The 19,922-nt window shown below is 42.9% G+C and overlaps 3 protein-coding genes across 5 annotated transcripts in view; 1 reads left to right on the top strand and 2 right to left on the bottom strand.

Moving 5' to 3' along the window:
• Znf12 (zinc finger protein 12) overlaps positions 1-10,533 on the bottom strand; it is a 30,452-nt gene extending 19,919 nt beyond the window's left edge. Inside the window, exon 1 of the mRNA XM_040751298.1 lies at positions 10,479-10,533. The gene's annotated coding sequence lies outside the window, so the exon portion shown is untranslated. The remainder of the gene's footprint in view (positions 1-10,478) is intronic.
• Positions 10,534-10,659: 126 nt separating this feature from the next.
• LOC101843422 (speedy protein E4A-like) lies at positions 10,660-17,857 on the top strand. Of its 2 annotated transcripts, XM_040751293.1 has the most exons (7): positions 10,661-10,956; positions 12,336-12,554; positions 13,916-13,974; positions 14,511-14,596; positions 16,516-16,684; positions 16,863-16,964; positions 17,390-17,857. In XM_040751293.1, exons 1-6 carry the CDS (start codon positions 10,854-10,856, stop codon positions 16,920-16,922), a joined length of 696 nt encoding a protein of 231 aa, XP_040607227.1. In that variant the 5' UTR covers positions 10,661-10,853; the 3' UTR covers positions 16,923-16,964; positions 17,390-17,857. The 2 variants fall into 2 exon arrangements, with proteins under 2 accessions (XP_021088629.1, XP_040607227.1); XM_021232970.2 differs by lacking the exons at positions 16,516-16,684; positions 17,390-17,857 and having other exon boundaries at positions 10,660-10,956; positions 16,863-16,917.
• The window catches only part of LOC101840395 (speedy protein E4A-like), a 32,819-nt gene continuing 24,428 nt past the window's right edge, over positions 11,532-19,922 (bottom strand). For both annotated transcript variants that reach the window (XM_040751290.1, XM_040751292.1), the window contains one exon: positions 11,532-11,687. The gene's annotated coding sequence lies outside the window, so the exon portion shown is untranslated. The remainder of the gene's footprint in view (positions 11,688-19,922) is intronic.

Raw genomic sequence — 19,922 nt, 5'->3', positions numbered from 1 at the left:
TGTCAAGAAAAACCATAAACCATTTTATTTTTTTATTTTTTATTTTTTTGGTTTTTTGAGACAGCGTTTCTCTGTGGCTTTGGAGACTGTCCTGGAACTCACTTTGTAGACCAGGCTGGCCTCGAACTCATAGAGATCCGCCTGCCTCTGCCTCCCGAGTGCTGGGATTAAAGGCGTGGGCCACCAACGCCCAGCCCATAAACCATTTTAAATGCCATTTTCTGAAGGTCTTTGAAAGGTTTGAAGACTATCTAACTCAAATATATCTCTGTATATCTAGAAAACCTAACTTACCTAACTATATATACATTTCTGACTATTATAAGTAACTATCTATAGTCTATATTTAATTATGTATTACGTTTTAAAAGATCAGTATAAGCACGATACTTAATCAAGAGGAGAAATATACACATCACAAAATTGAATTTGTTTCAATAAATGAAAAACCATACCCATACCATAATTCCCCTTTTTACCATTAAAAAGAGATTGGTTGTGATCATTAGCCAATTATAAACAACCCCATTTAAGTGAAAACAAAGATTTATAAACAAGATTGGAATTAGGACGTTGCTCATTCCAAACTGCTTCGTGCTGGAAGGGGGCGATGTTTATACCATGGGGATCATGACAAAACTCAGAAACCTGTATAAGTCCGTATTTTTGGGGTCTGTAAGACTGCATCATCTTAGCTGTTTCAATTGTTGGAACACCTGGCCCACTGCTTCTGGGGGTCTTGGTTCATCAAACCACAGAAGTCTGGAAGGAATCCTCAGCTTTTCATTTTCTGTAGAAACATAAACAAAATCTCCTTTCCCAAGTAGTATATCCTTATACTTAAATTTTGAAGTCAAGGCATTTTCAAAAGATATAAGTTGAATTAATTCAGCAGCATTTATAATCAAGTGTACTTTAGCAGTTGTTCCTTCCTGAGCAATCAAAAAACTGAAAAACACAATAGCATACAGTATCCAGACTCTCTGTGTATTTACCATCTTTATGTGGCTTATTTATTTATCTATTATTACTTTATTTCTTTTACTTTTATTTATTTTTCTCTGAGACAGGGTTTCTCTTTGGAAATCCCCTGCCTCTGCCTCTGGAGTAAATCCTACTGGCGTGCACCAACACAGACAGCTTCTCTATTTACCAATATGCCGTTTGTTTTTCTCTCTCAATCTTATGTATATTTTTAAACACACTGTAAACCTTTAGAGGTTTTTCTTCATCAAAGTCTGACTTTACTGTAAATCTTTATGTTTTTCTGGCCACGTGTCTTATCTGTTAAAACTGCGGCTCTTTAAACTGCAGTTTTTCCAAGATGGCGGCCATAAGCGTGCTTCCAGCTCATTGTTTCAGTCCATGCTGACATCCAGCAAAAGCTGCCGGCTTGGAGATGTGATCACTGCCACTTCCAGCTGTACGTACACACCTTTCAATCGTTAGCAGAGTCTCTTAAAACAACCTTGCTGTTTTTTTTTTTAATGCTGAGTCAGGAAGCCTCACTTAAACCAGCCACGTGAATCTCTGCTTGTCACTAGCAAAACAGAGCCCACCTGAGAAAAATACTGCTACCAAGAACTCATGCTTCTCTCTGTTCTTTTGTTTCTAAAATTCCTTTAAAGTGTTTGTCATTCTACGTGGAAATTCATGATCCCACTTCTGATGAAAGCTCCTAACCTCATGGGCCACTGTAAATAAAGTAACCCCAAAAGACTGGGCCCAATTAGCCTCGGCAGTGCTCGAAAATTCTTGTCAAATTCAATGGAAAGCTTTATGGAGGCAAGAGGTGAAAGCCTTAGAGATTCAGGAATTAAAGAACGGTCATGAAGTACCCCAAGACAAGATTCTTGGGGAGGGTCCTTATGCTGACACGCAGGTTCAGTCTGCATATGACATGTTGTCTTTATGCCATACAGCTGCTTTAAATGCCTTGGATAAGGTTTGTGAAACAGGAGAGATAATGCAACCCTATACCAAGGTATTACAGAGCCTAAGGGAAAGGTTCACTGAATTTTTAGAGAGATTATCCAGGGCAATAGAAGTACAGGTAGCAAATCCATAATCTAGGCGGCTCCTTATAGAATCTTTGGCATATGAGAACGCAAATCCTCAATGCAGGCAGGTAATTTGGCCATTAAAAATAAGATCAGCGTCATTGGAGGAATGGGTCCTACATATAGCAAACCTGGAATGTAAAAGTCAGGATACGGGAGCTTGGGTAGGTGAAGCTATTTCTACAGGCTTGAGGATGCACCAAGATGCCAAATACCCTACCCGTGACGATATAGAGGCCTGGGTAGGGAAGGCAATCTCCAAGAATTTTAACAAACAAAAAGATGCCACGTGCTTTAACTGTGGTAAAATAGGACATCTGAGTAGGAACTGTAGAAAACGCATTCCTAGAAATAATGCTTTTACCAGGAATGCATCAAACATAACGCCTCAGCCTCCTGGTCTCTGCAGGAGGTGTGGAAAGGTAAAACATTGGACCAACGAATGCTGGTCCACTACAGATAGACAAGGTAGATCTTTACAGCCAGGAAACAGGAATTGGGGCCTCAAGCAGGCCCCAGAAAGAAAGATTATCCGGTTATTCCCAGTGACAGTGGAGGACAGCCTCTCCCAGGACAATCAGAAGATCCACTGCCCATTGTAAATAATACGGCACTGGATAATACTTTAGCTCCAGAGGATGAATCAATTATATCAGGAGGAACTACAAAACATAATTTGGCAAACTTCTATACAATATCATAGACCCAAGTTACCAGTTAAAGTAAATAATATGATGATAAATTGCATTTTAGACACCGGAAATGACGTCACCATCATTAATCAGAAGTCCTGGTCTCCAAATTGGGCTTTAGGAGAGGTTAACGTTCAATTCTTAGGGATTGGAACCCTATCTGAAGTTAAAGAGCGTTAGATGGATTGACTTTATTGGGCCAGAAGGACAGAGAGGAAGGTTAAAGCCATATGTTGCAGATATTGCTATAAACCTCTGGGGTCGTGATCTATTACAGCAATGGAATACGCAGATTAACATTCCTCCTGTATCAGCTAGGAATTATAGACAAGCTCTTAGTGGTAGAAAGAATATAGTAAGGCAGTACAGAAAACAGATGCCAAATGTACAGGCTATAAGCAGGATGCTAGTGCCAAACCTACAGAGCAATCAAAAGCTCTACCATTAAAATGGCTGACAGATGAACCCGTCTGGGTGGGTCAATGGCCTATGACATCTGAGAAGTTACAGGCTTTGGAGAACAGCTAGATGCTGGACATATTGAGGAATCAACTAGTGCATGGAATTCACCTGTTTTTGTTGTCAAAAAGAAGTCTGGTAAGTGGAGAATGGTTACTGATCTTAGAGCCACCAACAAGGTAATTCAGCCTATGGGGTCTCTACAACCTGGGATGCCGTTACCTTCTCTAATTCCTTAGGATTGGCCACTTATAGTTATAGACTTAAAAGATTGCTTCTTCACCATACTGTTACAAGAAAACGACAGAGAAAAGTTCGCCTTCACAGTACCTACCTATAATAATTCCCATCCGGTACAGAGATTCCAGTGGAAGGTACTACCTCAAGGTATGTTAAACAGCCCAACTTTGTGTCAATATTTTGTGAATAAACTTCTAGAAATAATTCGTAAAAAATTTCCACATTCGTTAATATATCATTATATGGATGACATATTACTGTCTGATTCAAATAAGGATACTTTGGAAAAGATGTTTGAAGCAGTAAAGGAAATTTTACCTCGCTTGGGATTACAAATTGCCCCAGAAAAAATACAAAGAGGAGATTCTATTAACTATTTAGGTTATAAAATAGATGCTCAGAAAATTAGACCTCATCAAGTACAGATCAGAAGAGACCGTTACGGGACTCTTAATGATCTTCAAAAACTATTAGGAGAAATCTCTCAATTACAGACAATTATCGGTGTAGAAGGGCATGATTTAAAACACCTGAAAATGGCTTTAAAAGGAGATAAAGACCTAAACATCCCACGAGTACTATCAGCTGAGGCTGAAAAAGAATTAGAATGGATAGAAAAGAGAATATTAGAAGCACATATGGACCGTGTGGATCCAAAGCTGGACTGTATTCTGGTTATTTTACCATCTAAAGAATACCCCTCAGGAATATTAATGCAAAGGGAAGTCATCATACTAGAATGGGTATTTCTGCCACATAAACAGAATAAAAAATTGAAAATATATATAGAAAATATCTCCGATTTGATATTAAAAGATAAGTTAAGGCTTCGTCAACTGACTGGGAAAGACCCAGCTGAAATTATTGTAACTTTAATGAATGAGGAAATTTCCTCCTTATGGAAGGATAATGAGTATTGGCAAATAGCTTGCAGTGACTTTTTGGGAAGTATTAGTAATAACTATCCCAAAACAGAGAGAATCAAATTCATAAAGAAAACAATTTGGATTCTTCTGCGTATCGTGAGGCAAACACCTATTTCTGGAGTTCTTCCCTTCTACACGGATGCAAACAAATCAGGTAAGGCAGGGTATAAATCAGGAAATATAAGCAAAGTAGTTACAACCCCGTACGAAAGGCAGAGTTATATGCCATTCTCATGGTAAAGACTTTACAGAGCCTCTCAATATAGTAATGGATTCTCAGTATGCAGAAAGAGTTGTCTTGCACATTGAGACTGCAGAATTTGTTCCTAATAGTACAGAATTAACCTCATTATTTTTACAATTACAGGAAACCATCAGAAACAGGACTCATCCTATATATATATAACACACATCAGATCCCATACAGGTCTGCCAGGTCCTCTGGCACAAGGCAATGATGAAATTGATCGTTTATTAGTAGGTAATGTGTTGGAAGCTTCAGAATTTCATAAGAAACACCATGTTAACAGCAAAGGCTTAAAGAAGGATTTTTCTATCACCTGGCAACAAGACAAAGAAATAGTAAGAAATTGCCCCAGTTGCTCATTCTACAATCAAACTCCATTACCAGCAGGTTGTAATCCTAAAGGTATTCACAGAAATGAACTTTTGCAAATGGATGTATTTCACTTCCCAGAATTTGGCAGTTTGAAATATGTACACCATACCATAGACACGTTCTCAGGCTTCCAATGGACTACTGCCCTCAGCTCTGAAAAAGCTGACTCTGTTACTACACACCTCTTAGAGGTGATGGCTGTTATGGGTATACCTAAAACAATAAAAACTGACAATGCTCCAGCATATGTCTCCAGTAAATTGGAACAATTTTTCAAATATTATAATATAAAACATGTAACTGGTATACCTTACAATCCCACAGGACAAGCAGTGATTGAAAGATCTAACCGAACCTTAAAAGAAACGCTTCATAAACAGCCAGGGAGAACAAAGACCCCTAAACACAGGTTACATAATGCTTTACTAACATTGAATTTTCTTAATGCTGATGAAAAGGACAAACTGCAGCAGAAAGACACTGGACTACAGAGAAGACTTCTGAACTGAACTAACCAGTGTATTTTAAGGATGTTATGACCTCAGTCTGGAAGCCAGGATATGTCTTACGTTGGGGAAGGGGTTATGCTTTTGTTTCCACAGGAGAAGAAAAGCTTTGGGTTCCATCAAAATTAATTAAGATTCGATCAGAACAGAAGATATCTCAGGAGGAGGAAGATAACAGCTCATCTACAAATTCATATTCTACCATGGGTAAAGTGACCTCCTAAAAGGAAAGAGAAGTGTAGCAAAGAATTCTGGACATATAGATTCCTGAAGAAGAATGAATAGCTACCCTAAGGACCATCAAACAAACAATAACTCACTGTGTGGTTTCAAAGTCTAAATCTCTCTGTATTGTTTTTCATAGTACCCTTTTATCTTTGTTTCTTCACATACTTCAGTCCCCATTCATTTAACTGAAGCTGGCTTTGGAGTTGGATTGGCTCTCCTACTCTAAATTCAAGCATATTATTTAAATAAAATTTAGAATTTTTGTATTATATCTAAGAGCCATTGATATAAGACAGAAGAAAATAAAATTAGGGACTGTTATCTGTGGATTTCTTTTTCTGAAAAGTCTAATTTCCTTCATGTTTACCATCTTCCCTATTGTCACCTCTTCCAGTATGCATACATATAAAAGTTAGAATATTTCTTTGTTAACATTAATGTTTGAGTTTTCCAGAGAAGGGATTTCATGACAGCAATCTTCAACTGCTTCAGAAAGAGAATGAGGATCCACTTTCTTGACTTCACCTGATTCGACTGGAGGCATCTGACCTGCCCCACATCATTGACTCCACCTGACAAGCACTATCCTGAAACTGGCTTGAAACTACATCACTCTACACAACTCCGGACCAAGAAACTTAAACAGCACATCTTCTACAATCTGGCCAGAGCTTCAGACGAGAGCTTCATTCAACACTAGAACCCCAGTCAGGAACTTCAATCAAGCATCTCCTGCCACACAGAAACTGTCTGATCTACTGAGATATTGTTACACTAACATTTTTCTTCTCACAGGTCCCCATGAGATTATCATCGTCCCATCTCAGCAGGAAGTAGTTTTGAGAATTCCACTCCCCTCTCCCTACTATTGATATTATAGGATAGTTTACACCTGTTAGTGTTAGTTTTCAATTATTTTAGAGTTGGGATTGGAAGGAGGTGTTCAGATTTGGGTGTTTCTTTCAGATAAATTTAGGTTTAGATGGGATAGATGTTTGATACATTTTGATCATTGACACAAGTTAGTTGTTTTAAGTTTAAATATCCTTTTTAGACTAAAAGGGGAATTGTAGGAGGAAAACAATGCCACCATTAGCCATGTGACTTAGTAGAGGCCCATACAGATGAGGTAATAAAAGAGCAGTTTACCACACCGCTAACCACACCCACTTTAGGCATGACTAAAGACGTACACAGACGGACATAAAGATGTATACGTACATAGGCGGTGAACTACATCACTAGCCAGGCCCACTTTTGGGCATGGCTAGGGGGCGTTACGGGGGAAGGTATAAAAGATTGAACAACGGAAGTCTTGGCCTCTTTTTCCGACTTTCGGCTTCTAGTTCAGCGGCAGAAAACTACTGGGCTCATCTGGGTTACTTGTTTGGTATCTTGTGAGTAATTTCTACAATAAATACTTAATTTTACTTTCAGTAAGTGTGCCATTTATCGTTATGGCATCACATAGGGTCTTAGACAGAATGAAAACCAAGAAAAGGAGAAACAGAGCTGAGCAACAGTCCCCCTCTCCTCTCTCTTCCCCTCCGTGTCTTTGTTTCTGGACTGTGGATGCAATGTGCACAGAATGAAAACCAAGAAAAGGAAAAACAGAGCTGACCAACATCCTCACAATGCTGCCACCACACCTTCCCTGCCACAATGGATTGTAGCCTCTCCAACTGTGAGCTCAAATAAACATTTCCTTTCTGAAGTTTCTTTTGTCAAATAGTTTGTCCCAGCAGTGTTTTAAAGCCTAGGTCCCCAACTAATAGCACTGTCTTGCGAGGTCCTGGAAACTTAAGACTAGATGTAGGAAGCAGATTCAGTGGTAGCTGTGGAGGGTAGATTTCTTGGGGCTATCTGGTCCTTTCCATTTCTTGTTTATCATGCAAGGAGCAACAATGCTACCACTATGATGTTCTGCCCCACAATGATTTCAGAACCACAAAGCCAAGGGAACATCTGAAACGATGATCTCAAGTAAAATGTTCCTCTTTCAAGTGCCTATGTCATAAGAATATAAATTCAATTCATAGAGAAAATAATGCCAGGAAGTGGGATCACTGCTGTGATAAAACTTGCCTTGTGGCTTCTAAATCTTCAGAGCTGACGTGAAAGAGGAATTTGAAGAAGTGTGGAGGGGCACAGTACAGAACTTTTAGGATGCTGTAAACTCAACTTGGAGAGAGATCCTAGAGTGAGTTCAAAAAATAAGAATCCCAGTAGATATTCAGACAGTGTAGACCACACACAAAGGTTTCAAGTGAGAATGAGATGTTGCTGGAGTTTTTCTCCAGCTTGATCCCACAGCTGATTTGCCCCAAATAAACATACAGTGACACTATATTAATTATTAAACTGTTGGCCAATAATTAGGGCTTCTTATTGGCTAGCTCTGCCTTAATTATTAACCCACTTCTAGTAATCTAAGTATTTCCACATGGTCTTGGTTTACCAGAGAAGGGTCTAGACCTCTTACTCCTTCCTCTTCTACATGGTGTCTCTATCCGGTCTCTCTCTGCCTATCTTTCCCAGAATCCTCGTCTCCTAGCCCCCCTATCTTCCTGCCTCTATTAACCAAATTGTTTTACTCATCAACCAATAAGAGAAACACATATACAGAAGGACATCCCCCCATCAATGAGATGTGTATGACAAATTGAAGGAGGTGTCATTTGTGTAACATTCTGCCAAGGAATTTGTAAATCTTTTGCCTGTGCCCTGAGACTTTGTTTTTCTTGTTTGTTTGGTTTGGTTTGGTTTTTTATTTTTCAGGGGGACTCACTATGTATCTTTGTCACGAGTGGAACTCACTATACAGACCAGACTGGTCTCCAGCTTGCAGGACATCCTTCTTCCTCTGCCTCTGCCTCTTGAGTGCAGGATTACAGACATGAGCCACCCATTCCCTGAGACTTTGGAGCTGCAATGGTTAGAGTTATCACATTGACTGAATCTAGAATTATCTTACATTAATTGATGTCAGAAAACCCATCTTCATGTGGGCAGGTCCATTCCGTAGACATGGCATACTGGACTGTATAATATGGAGAACGGGGGAAAAAGATGCAGAAAGGGAGCTGAACAGAATTGGGTATCATCCACTCTCTGCTTCCTGACTGCAATGTCACCAGCCACTTACTTCAACCTCCTCCTACTGGAATTCATTGCCATAATTGATTATGCCCTTGAACTGTAAGCCAGATACAGACCTTTCTCCTTTAAGTTGCTTTCTTTTTGAGGCATTTTTATCATAGCAACAGACAAAAAAAGCTAAGATAAGAATGTACTAACTATTGTGATAAAGGAATTTTTGAGACAGCATAGCATATAGGTTATGGCATAGTCATTGTAGGCTGCTTTTAGCCAGGTTTAAAAGTAAAAAAATCAAAAGCAGAGCAGAAAGACTTGGGGGAAGTTTGTGGTTTGGTCAGATAAGCATATATAAAGTTGAGGCCACCGCAGAGGGGTTTTCTGAAAAGGCCGAGATGTGGATGGGGACTTCCTGCCCAGCACTTGCACTGTTCAGCATATCCTGAATTTGAATTCTCAACAGAGAGCAAAAGTGACATTGTCATGACTATGTTCACACCTCCAAATGTCAATAGATATTTATCCCTGTGTGTTTCCATATCAGGCAGTGGGTGGGAACTATGACTGGATAGCTTGTAAGACACTAGTAAAGACAGATAAGATGGCATCAGCTGGATCCCTGTCTACTACTTGCACCTTCCACTGTACAATGACTGTACTCAATCTTTGACTGGGTGTCCTTGCACCTTGATTCTTTTTGGTTCTCTGTCCTGTACTCTATAATAGGTTGCCTTCTTGGATATTTTGATGATTAACTTCAATTGTCAACTTGACACAATCTAGAAAAATTTGGGAGGAGAGTTTCAATGAATGGATTGTCCTACAAGCATGTCTGTGGGATATCATGGTAATTAATTTATATGAGAAGTACCAGACTATTATGAGTGGTACCATACCCTGGGATGGGGATGCAGGATTGTTTAAGAGTAAAGGAATCAAGATGATCACAGTAGGTAAGTGAGAATGTATGCATTTGTTTCTCTCTGCAGATGCAATGTTGCTAATTGTTTGACACTGCCTTGTTCTCCACAGTGATTGGCTGTATCCTGGGCTAACTCTTCTTCACTTGGTTACTTTTTATCTGACTATTTAACCACAAGAACAGAAACATAAACAGGATAGATAATGAATGTCAACTCTTCTGTGAGAGATGCCACCATTCTGCCCAGGATCATCCTCTCCTCCATGGCTTGGAAGCACCCCATTTGTCAGTGAGGCTCAGGGCTGGCCTCTCTCTCAGGGGTTAGAATCTGCCACCTCATATATTTTCCCCTCTTGTAAACTCAATCAGTTGAAACAGTCAGTTTTGAATCCTGTGGTTCAAACTGAAAACACCGGTCTCACTAGATTTTAGAAGTCACAGCATTTGAAGATTTCTTCAAGAGTTCTTCAATTTCTTCAAGACCATATTCTCAAGAGGATGCAATGGAAAGATTAAAGGTATAGGCCCAGCAAGGCATAGAGATGCTAAGAGCAGAAGCCCAGACTCAACTTTGCTCTGAGGTCTTCATGTTCGTATGGATGCTATATCTATGGGTAGCACTCATCAGCCAGAAGCACTGGTTCAAAGGTGCTGTCAGGTAAGAACCTCTGGCCTGACACCATCCCACATGCCAGATCTCCATCACCTCACACGTCCCCCAAAGAATCACCTTGTTGTGTTCACCTACAGTTATCTTGCTACCCATTGCATTCTTCGACTGTAGATTTCCAAACCTGGATGCACACCCATCCTCAGAACAGACAGACACATCAATCCATCAGTTACACATGTTGTCTTTCAAACCAGTTGCCAGGTTGGAAGGCTGATGACCTCACAGGCTTCCGCCTTTTCTGATTGGAAGGGTCAAGCTCTGTGGAGCTAGGCAGCACAGTGGACAAACTCAGCTCTCAAGACTTTCCTCCACACCAGACTTATCCCTAGACTACTGAAGGGAGAACTAGGAGTGGATTCAGCCAGAGACCAGGAGCAGAGTGGGAGACACAAAGTGTAGGATTTATAGAAGAGAAGAAAGCGTCTGAGAATTATGGCTGCCAATGACCCACCCTCACCACCTGAGGAACAGTGTCCCCAGCTTAGCACCACAGTGTCCTCACCAGTGGTGGATGAAGAGATCCCAGGACGACCAGGTGAGGTTACCAGGGTGAGGAGAGACATGAGCAGGTGGCCATAAAGAGAAGGACATAGGAGAAAGATAGGAGGGCCCTGGATGCTAGAGACTGGAGAAGGGGAGGACAGGCAATGGGATGTGGATATCGCGTGGGCTGAAAACCTACAGAGCAAGGAAGGGCAATGGAGAATTATAAAAAGAAATTTCCCATAGGATGCAGAACTCTGAGTTTGGGCTAGCTTGGTATACAGAGCAAGTTCCAGAACAGTGAGAGATACCAGAGAGAAACCCATTCTCAAAAATCAAAACTAATTACTAATTAATTAATTAAAAGATTTTAAATTCCATTTCTTTATCCAAATGGAGAAATGGTGTATGACAGGGAAGAGACTGAGGTTTCAAACAGGAGTGTACAGAGAGAAGGCAAATCTAAAATGTTTCAGTGAGCTGTGCAGAGAACACAGCCCCTAGTATACACATTGCAAAGGGAACAGACATGGAGAATGGATTTGGAGATGGAATGAGTGTAGGTCAGTGGCAGGAGACAAACTGACCCCGAATCCTCAGAACAGGCAAACACATCAATCTGTCAGTTACACATGTTTTATTTCAAACTGGTTGTCAGATTGGAAGGCTGATGACATCACAGGCGTCTGCCCCTCCTGATTGGAGGAGAAGCACTCCATGGTGGTGGGCAGCTTGGTGGACAACAGCCTCTTCTTGGAGCTTTCTCCCACACCTCACCTCTCCCTAGATGGGGGAAGGGACATCATGTGTGGATTCAGTGAGAGTCCAGGAGGAGGGCTGGATAGATCAGAGTCTGGGATTTGTAGAAGGTAGGAAACAGCTTGGGAGAATTGTAACCACTGGCCAACTGTCACTGTGTTCTCAACAGAGTCCTCCACCTGGCATCACCAGGCCCTTACCTGTGGGGAGATCTTGGGACCAACAGGTGGGGGAACTGAGTGAGAAGAGATGTGCGAAGCAGATAGGAAGGAGGAAGGACCCAGAAGGAAGGAAGGAGGGCCCAGGAGGCAGGATTGGAGGAGGAGAGGACAGAGGGTCAGACACAGATGTCACATGGACTGGAAATCTGCAGAGCAAGGAAGGGGTTAGGCACTGAGTCAACGACGGGACAGAGAAGAGAGGACACAAGAAGAGACCTCTCTTCATGGGGACGATTGGTCTCTAATGAGGAAGAGTCTGGAGGAACAGGGAGAGGGGACAGGACTAGAAGAGGGGCAGGTGGCTAACAGCACAGAGGGAAATAGCACGATGGTTTGGGGAAAGGCAGAAGCTGAAGAGGCTTGGTGTGTCTGGGGTGTTTGGGGATACCATGGGGCAGGGCTGAGATCATCAAAACCTGAGTTCACACTGGGGTGTGGGTTCTTTACTTAGAACCAAGGGAGGAGGCCGGTCCCCAGCCTGTATTCACCAGCCCAAAGTGGAAGAGGGACTTGTCATCAGATTCTGAGGATGACCTGGCAGAACTGCTAGAACCTGATCCTGAACCAGTGTGGTCAGTGGAGACTCTGTGCGGGCTCAGGATGACACTCAAGAGGCGGCGCGTGTCTACAGTGAGACCTGAACACCATAAAGTCTTCACCAGGCTGCTGGGTAGGTGACACCTGCATGGCTCCCTCCTTAGGCAAAAGAGGGAACTTCTAGTGAACTTCCTTCCCCATGGGAAAGCTGCCCTCATAGTCCAGGGCTGTTAGCCTGGAGGACTTACATTCCTTTGGTTCTTAGAAACCCATAGGTGACAGGGGCTTAGGCTAGAGTTGACAAAGGTTCACATGGAGGTAAGGAAGAGGACTGTAACTCACCTCTTTCTGGTTTTGCCGAGTTAAGGTGTCTTCATTCACATCAGGGCCACCCAGTCATGTTCCCACCCTCATAGGACATCAGATGGGACTATCAGTGTAAGTGCTTCTGGCCCGTGAAGTGGTGCATTTGGTGTAATGGGGGATAACATGGTGTGTTGACACAGCTTGGTCCTGGGATGGGGATGCAGCTCAGTTACAGAGTCGTCTTCTGCACATTCACACTCCTGGACTGATCCCAGAGCCACAGACATGTAAAACACCCCTTAAGTGTGGTTTGTGTGCCACTAACATTCTAAACTTCACTAGTGCCTCCTCTCCAGACTCTACTCAGGGATGGCACCATCCACAGTGGGCTGGAGCCTCTCACATCAGTTAGCAATCATAAAATGCCTCCCAAACATGCCCACAGGTTAATCAGATTGAGACAATCTCCAAAATGAGAGTCCCTCAGGTAATCCTTGACTGTGTAAAGTCGAGACCAGAAGTTAACCAGAAGACTTCATCTCTTGCTAACATGGTACATAAATATATCACCTTAAGTCATAACCTTTCCTTTTCTGTTTTCCCCATGATCTTTTTTGTTGTTGTTTGTTTTTGTTTTTGCTTTTGTTTTTGACACAGGGTTTCTCTGTGTAGCCTTGGCTATCCTGGAACTCATTTTGTAGACCAGACTGGCCTTGAATTCAGAGATCCGATTGCCTCTGCCTCCCAAATGCTGGGATTAAAGGCATGTACCACCATGCCCAGTGTCCCTAAGATCTTATTTTAGTGTAATATAAATAGCATACAACTTTAAAAGTCTCACAGTTTAAAAAATTCTAATTCTTTAAAAGGGAAGTGACTTGAAAATAATGAAAGTCCCTTACCTGTGTGCTTTTGTAAAATGAAAAATAAGTTAAACACCTTCTTGCTCCAAAAGGGAAGGAACAGAGCATAAAAACAACCACACTTAAGAAAAACCACAACCCAGTGGTAGAGATTGGTTCCTGTAGCTCAGTGTCTGACAGCTGGGATTCACTTGGGAAGTCCCACTTCTTCAGCTGGGCCCTGTAACTGTGCTTTCTGACCTGATCCTCCCCCAGGAGGCCGTTCTCCTGGCTGTCTCTCCCAGATGTTCCCCATCACACCATGACACATGTGCTTTGTTCACAGAGGATCCTGTGGTAAAAAAATTCCTGGCCTGGGACAAGATGCTGAGAGTGTCTGATAAGGTGCGCTGAGATGGCTCCAGATCCTGTCCTGCCCGGGGAGGGGCCTCCCTGGACCACAGTCCTCTGTCCCTCCACAGTGCCCCCTGAAGCCACACAGCCCTGACCCTTGGTACCCTGCCGGGGTCTCTCTTCAGGGCCCAGCAGTGCCTTACAGAGTGGACAGGATGCCCATGCCTCACTGGAGTCCTTGGAATCTGAGCCCATGGTCACCATCTTACCCTGGGAATTGCCTCTTCTCTCCTCACAGCTCTCTGGGACCCTTTGTTCCCTCAGGGCAAAGACCACCTTGTCCCTGTTGACCCAAGCCCTTCCTCAGAATTGACCCAGAGCCAACCATGCTGGAGCAGCAAGGGCCTCCTCGCTCTGGCCTGGCTTGTCTGAAAATCCCTTTCACCTGTCCTTCCTCACTCCAGCAGGCACCCAAAACTCGGGGATCCTCTCTGAGCCTCATGCCACCTCAGCCTCCCCTTCCCCTGTCCCTAGACTCTTCCTCTCCAGGGTGTGACGTCTCCTTTCCTGTCTCCTCTCTCCACCAGTACCTCCTGTCTATGGTCATAGCTTATTTCAGCCGTGCTGGGCTCTTCTCCTGGCAGTATAGGCCAATCCACTTCTTCCTGGCTCTGTGAGTATTTTGTCTCCTCCTGTTGGTCACTATTCCTGCACTGCATGTGGGGGGTCAGAAAAAGTGGGCCTTTGGCCTGTCCTTGTAGCATAAATGTACTTAAGTTGTTTTATATAAAAAACACCTAATACCAGCTAAAAATTTAACAGGGATAGAGAGAGATGGCCCCAGTGGTAAAGTACCTGCCATACAAGCAAGAAGACTTGTTCAGATTTTTAGCATGAAATTGTAGTCCAGGTGGTTGCAATTCCAGTACTAGGGGTCAAGGAAAGGAGGATCACTTGGGGTTCAGAGCAGTTTCCTAGCCTAACTGGTCAGACTGAGGTCCCAGTGAGAGACCCTGTCTTGTGAAACAAGATAGGCAGCTCCTAGGAAAAACTCAGGGTTGACTTTGAGATAGATTTAAGTGCTCAATTGTACATACACACACACACACACACACTACACACCACACACCCTCACATACTCAAGGACAAAGAATAAAACCAGGAAATTCTGAACCCTTTGTAGAGATTCAATCCTGTCCCCAAGTACTAAGTTGTGGTTGTATCCCCTCCTTGACTTTCTCCCTCTGACGTTTTTTCCATGGTAATTCTAGGTTGTGACAAGTTGACAATTAAAGTTAACCAGCATATACCTGGAAACTGGAGTTCCCAGGGTGAACTCCTCCATCTTTCTAGGTACTCCCCAACCAAACTCCACCAAAAACGATCCTCCCTTCCCCCTGCCCCCTTCCAGTGCTATGCTCTCTCTTTTAACCCTGTCTAGGTATTCCACACACGTGTGCCTGTAGACAGTCACCTCTCCTTAAAATTAATTCCTGCTCTGAAATCTAACAGGACAAGGCCTTCCTATGGCCAAAATATTCAGGAAGCTGAGACAGGAGGGTCCCTTAAGCCAAAGATTTTAGGGGCACCATAGCCACATAGCAGGATACTTCAAATCAACCTGAAAAGGAACAAAGCATTTTGTCTGCCCTGTTTGATCTGCCAGCTTTTGCCTCCAGCAGAACTGTACAGAAATTCTGTCAAGATGAGATTTTGGGCAATTGGTGAGATGGCTCAGCAGCTGAGAGCTCATAGCGCTTTTGCAAAGGACTGAATTTCAGTTCACAACACCCATATCAGGTCACTCACAGCAATGCAGGGGGTCCAGCGCTCTCCATTGGCACCTGCCCTCATGTACACATACCCACATATCCCCATAACTAAAAATAAAAGTATATTGAAGAGACTGAGCATACAGCTCAGCAGTTATGAAAGTAGACTGTTCCAGAAGAACAGACTCCAGCTCAAGGGGTATCTGATGCCTTCTTTTGGCCTCTGAAGCCACACACACACACACACACACACACACACACACACACACACACACACAAGAGATGGGTTGTAGCCTCTGGTCTCCTCCCCTTTCCCCATCATGGTGGATACTTGTTGACAGCAGGGTCTTGTCAAACACCCAGTCATTCTTGGGACCCCTCAATTCTGTTTTATTTTGGAAGTGTTTCTGTTATATCCTAAGTCACCAAACTAAATAGCATTGCGTATAACCTATCTATCACTTCCATTCATTTATTCACTCATTCAGTGATTCATTCAACACATTTTAGAAAGAACACCCTTAGCGTCACAAAATATGAGGTAACGATGAGAGAGATCTCAGAACTGTTAGTTGAGCACTCAGGAGGGAACAAGGAGGGAAGACAAGCAAGGTCAGGGCTGACTCTGGGACGCTAATCCTGAGGCAGGACACAGCTGTGTGTACATAGCACCCATCCAGGGAAGAGAGAGTGTAGAGTCAGCTCATAGGGAGAACTGCAGAGATAGCAATGGCTCGTCCTGGTCTGCTCTGCTGTGATCCCATTCTGGGGGGCGGGGTGTCCTCCTGGGCCTTTCACAACACCCGGACTTCTTCCCCAGGTACCTGGCCAATGACATGGAGGAGGACAACCAGGCCCCTAAACAAGACATTTTTTACTTCCTCTACGGGAAGAGCTATGCCCAGCGCCCCATGTTCCACAAACTGCGGTTCCAGTTCATTCGATCCATGCGCTGGAGGATCTGGGTGTCTCGGGAGGAGTGTGAAGAGGTGGGTGGGTGTGGGCTGCAGAAGGCTAAACAGAGAGGGGAAGTCGGTTAAATGTGGGAGGTGGGAGGTGGGAGGTGGGAGGTGGGATTGGGGCAATAGGAAACCTTGAGGCTAAACAGGGAGTGTAAGGGTGTTGGAGAGGGGCATGGATTGCTCAGGGATCTGACTCTCTCTACAGATCCAGGCTTACAACCCAGAGCTATGGGTGTGGGCACGAGATCGCACCAACCTGACCTAGAATCTTGGAATCCTAGAGGCCTGAGGTCATCGGCCAAGGAAGGTACGTTGACATTCTCTGAGGTATGGAGTATGTCTGCGGTCTAATTAGTTAAGCCACTAAGTCCCTACTTAACTCACCCTCATCCCACAAATGCCTCCATCCTTTGAAACAGCCCAGCCCCGCATAGCATTAACAGTCCTATCAATACACACATGCACACACACATACAGACACACACACACACACTTTTTTAAAAATCAAGTGTTAAAAACTAGAATTGCTCCATGGTAGGGTCTCCACGTACAAGCCCCAGCACCTGACCCTGAGGACCACAGAACAAACAGACAAAAGAAAGAAGGGTCAAGATAAGTTTCCATTTGTCAAATGTTCTAACTTCTACTTAGGATTGACTTCAGGCATAACTCTTGTTTGTGCTTGAAGAATTGCATGTATGAAGTCTGACATGGCCTCCCTCTTCCCTCCAGATCCCTGCCTGAGGGAGACACTCTATGCCAACATTAAGGACAGCTGGGGGAGAGGAGAGAGGACTGCCTTCCACAGGAAACTAGAGGAACCCAGACTCTTCTAGAAGGAGTGGAATGGAATCACCACACTGTGCTCCTGGGAGCAGCAACACTTGTAGGGGGCTCTGGAGGGAAAGAAGGCAGGATTCCTCAGGGTCGGTTCTATTCAGCGGCACTGTCTAATTGTTATCCCAAATGTCCTCAGTCCCATCTCCCCCAAGGTAGCAGCCCTGTGGATTCCAATAATTGGTCTCTGCAGTCTCGGGCCACTTGAAGGAGACACCTCAGTGCTCAGATGAGGAGGGAACTCTCTTCAATATACAGCATTTGATCTACAAAATTGTAATAACTTTCACATGTCACAAATTTTATTACATTAGTATATATAACAAGTTTTGTTGTATTATTAATAAATTTTATTGTATTATATATTGACTGCAGAATAATTAATATTAGTTTTATGATAGTACCAATTTTGAGAACACTCTGCTCCTATATTTTATCATAGCTCTTATAATGTTTATATCTACATAACTGTTTTCCCTCTGGAGAATTTTTCACGTTTAAAATCTATTATTCTTTTATGTCTATTTGTCTTATATCTGGGTAGTAGAACCCTAGATCTTTGTGAATACAAGTTTTTATTTATTTTATATTTAGTCTCCATTGTTGAATATGAACATTTAGCTGTTATACTTTAACTTGCTTAGAGATGTTTGTATATTATTTCTTAAAGGGTATGTGTGTGAAAGAGCATCCATGTTATAAGGTCCTTTCCCTGGGGACAAATAATAAAGATTATACGTGTTCCATGTTCCATGAGTGTATGTTACTATGGCCTCTGTGTTTTTTTTGTGTGTATGTGTATGTTTTGCATTCATGGATGTCTACCTGTTCACCTGTGTATAAATCCATGTATATATGAGAGTGTATTTTGGGGGGAGAGTGGAGATTTGAGATTGATTTCTGATGTCTTCCTTGATGGCTAACTATCTTATTCATTAAGGCAGTTTCTCCATTGAACCCAGAGCTCCCCCAGTATACTGAGTCTCTCCAGCTTGCTCTGAGGACACACTCTGGCCCCAGTCTCTACCTTCCAAGAGTCAGAATTACAGGGAAGCTGCCATGCCTCCTTGGCATTTAAATGGTGTGGGAATCTGAACTCTGGTCTTCAAGCTTTCTGCTTGCACACACAGCAAATACTATGACCACTGAGCCACCTCCTGATCCCCACTATTATAATTTCTCAGATGCCTTTCTCCTGTGTTACATCACTGAAATCAATGAAGAAAAAGGATTGAAATTCCCTGCAAGGGTGTATAACACAGATATATTAGCAAATGAGGAAAAACGCTGTGTGTACAACTGTGCACTTGTGTGTTGTTTATGTTGATGTAGATGTGTACACATGCCTGTGGATGCATGTGCACACATGTTCACGTTGAGGGCAGAAGTTGTGTCATGTTTTTTCCTCAATCTTTTTACACATTGTTTTTTAAAGATTTATTTATCTTTATTTTATGTATGTGAGTGTTTTGCCTGCACATATGTATGTGCACCATGTGTGAGAAGTGCCCACAGAAGTCAGAATAATAAATTGGATCACCTGGAGTTGGAGTTATAGATGGTGTGAGCTGCCGTGTGGGTGCTGGGAACCAAATCCACCTCCTCTGCAGGTTCAGGAAGTGCTCTTAACCACTGAGCCATCCCTCCATCTTTTCTCTTTTTGGGTACAGTTTTTCTTTGAAGCTTATTAATTCAGCCAGACTAGCTGGGGACCAAAGACTCAGACATATGAGCCTATGGGGGTCATTCTCATTCAAACAACCACAAGCTCCATGGTTAAAGTCTAAGAACTTCAGTTCAAACCCCAGAACCCATGAAAAGATGGGAACATGTTTGTAACCCAGTGCTCCTATTGTGAGACCAGAGAACTCCCAGAAGCTGACAGGCCTGGAATCATCAGTGCTGAGTAACAAAGAAAGCTTGTCTTTCACAAGGCAGGAGGCAGGGTGGAGAGATGGCTCAGCAGTTAGGAGCATTGGCTGCTCTTCCAGAGGTCCTGAGTTAGTTCCCAGCAACCACATGGTGGCTCACAACCATCTGTAACGATATCTGGTGCCCTCTTCTGGTGTGCAGGCATACATGCGGGCAGAATGCTGTACACACAAATATATCTTTTTTTTTTAAACCCACAAGACAAGAAGAGGCAAGGATAGATACTGGTGATTAACATGTCATTGCATGCATGCACCTGACCTTGTACACTTCAACCTGCCCACACACATACATGTACACATCACATGCACAGATATTTAAAAATCAGCATGTATCATCTATACCAAAAAGCATTCGCTTTATTTTGATAATATTTGGGAAATTTGTATGATCATTGCAATTAAATGTGAAATTGACACAACCTATAATCGCATGGAAAGAGAACCTCAGTGAGGGACTGTTTACATTGGGTTGGCCTGTGAGCATGTCTGTGGGG

This window comes from Mesocricetus auratus, unplaced genomic scaffold (assembly GCF_017639785.1).
Source record: "Mesocricetus auratus isolate SY011 unplaced genomic scaffold, BCM_Maur_2.0 Super-Scaffold_100008, whole genome shotgun sequence".
Taxonomy (NCBI): Eukaryota; Metazoa; Chordata; class Mammalia; order Rodentia; family Cricetidae; genus Mesocricetus; species Mesocricetus auratus.
Note: the sequence above shows the minus strand (reverse complement) of the source record. Positions and strands in the feature narration are given on the sequence as shown.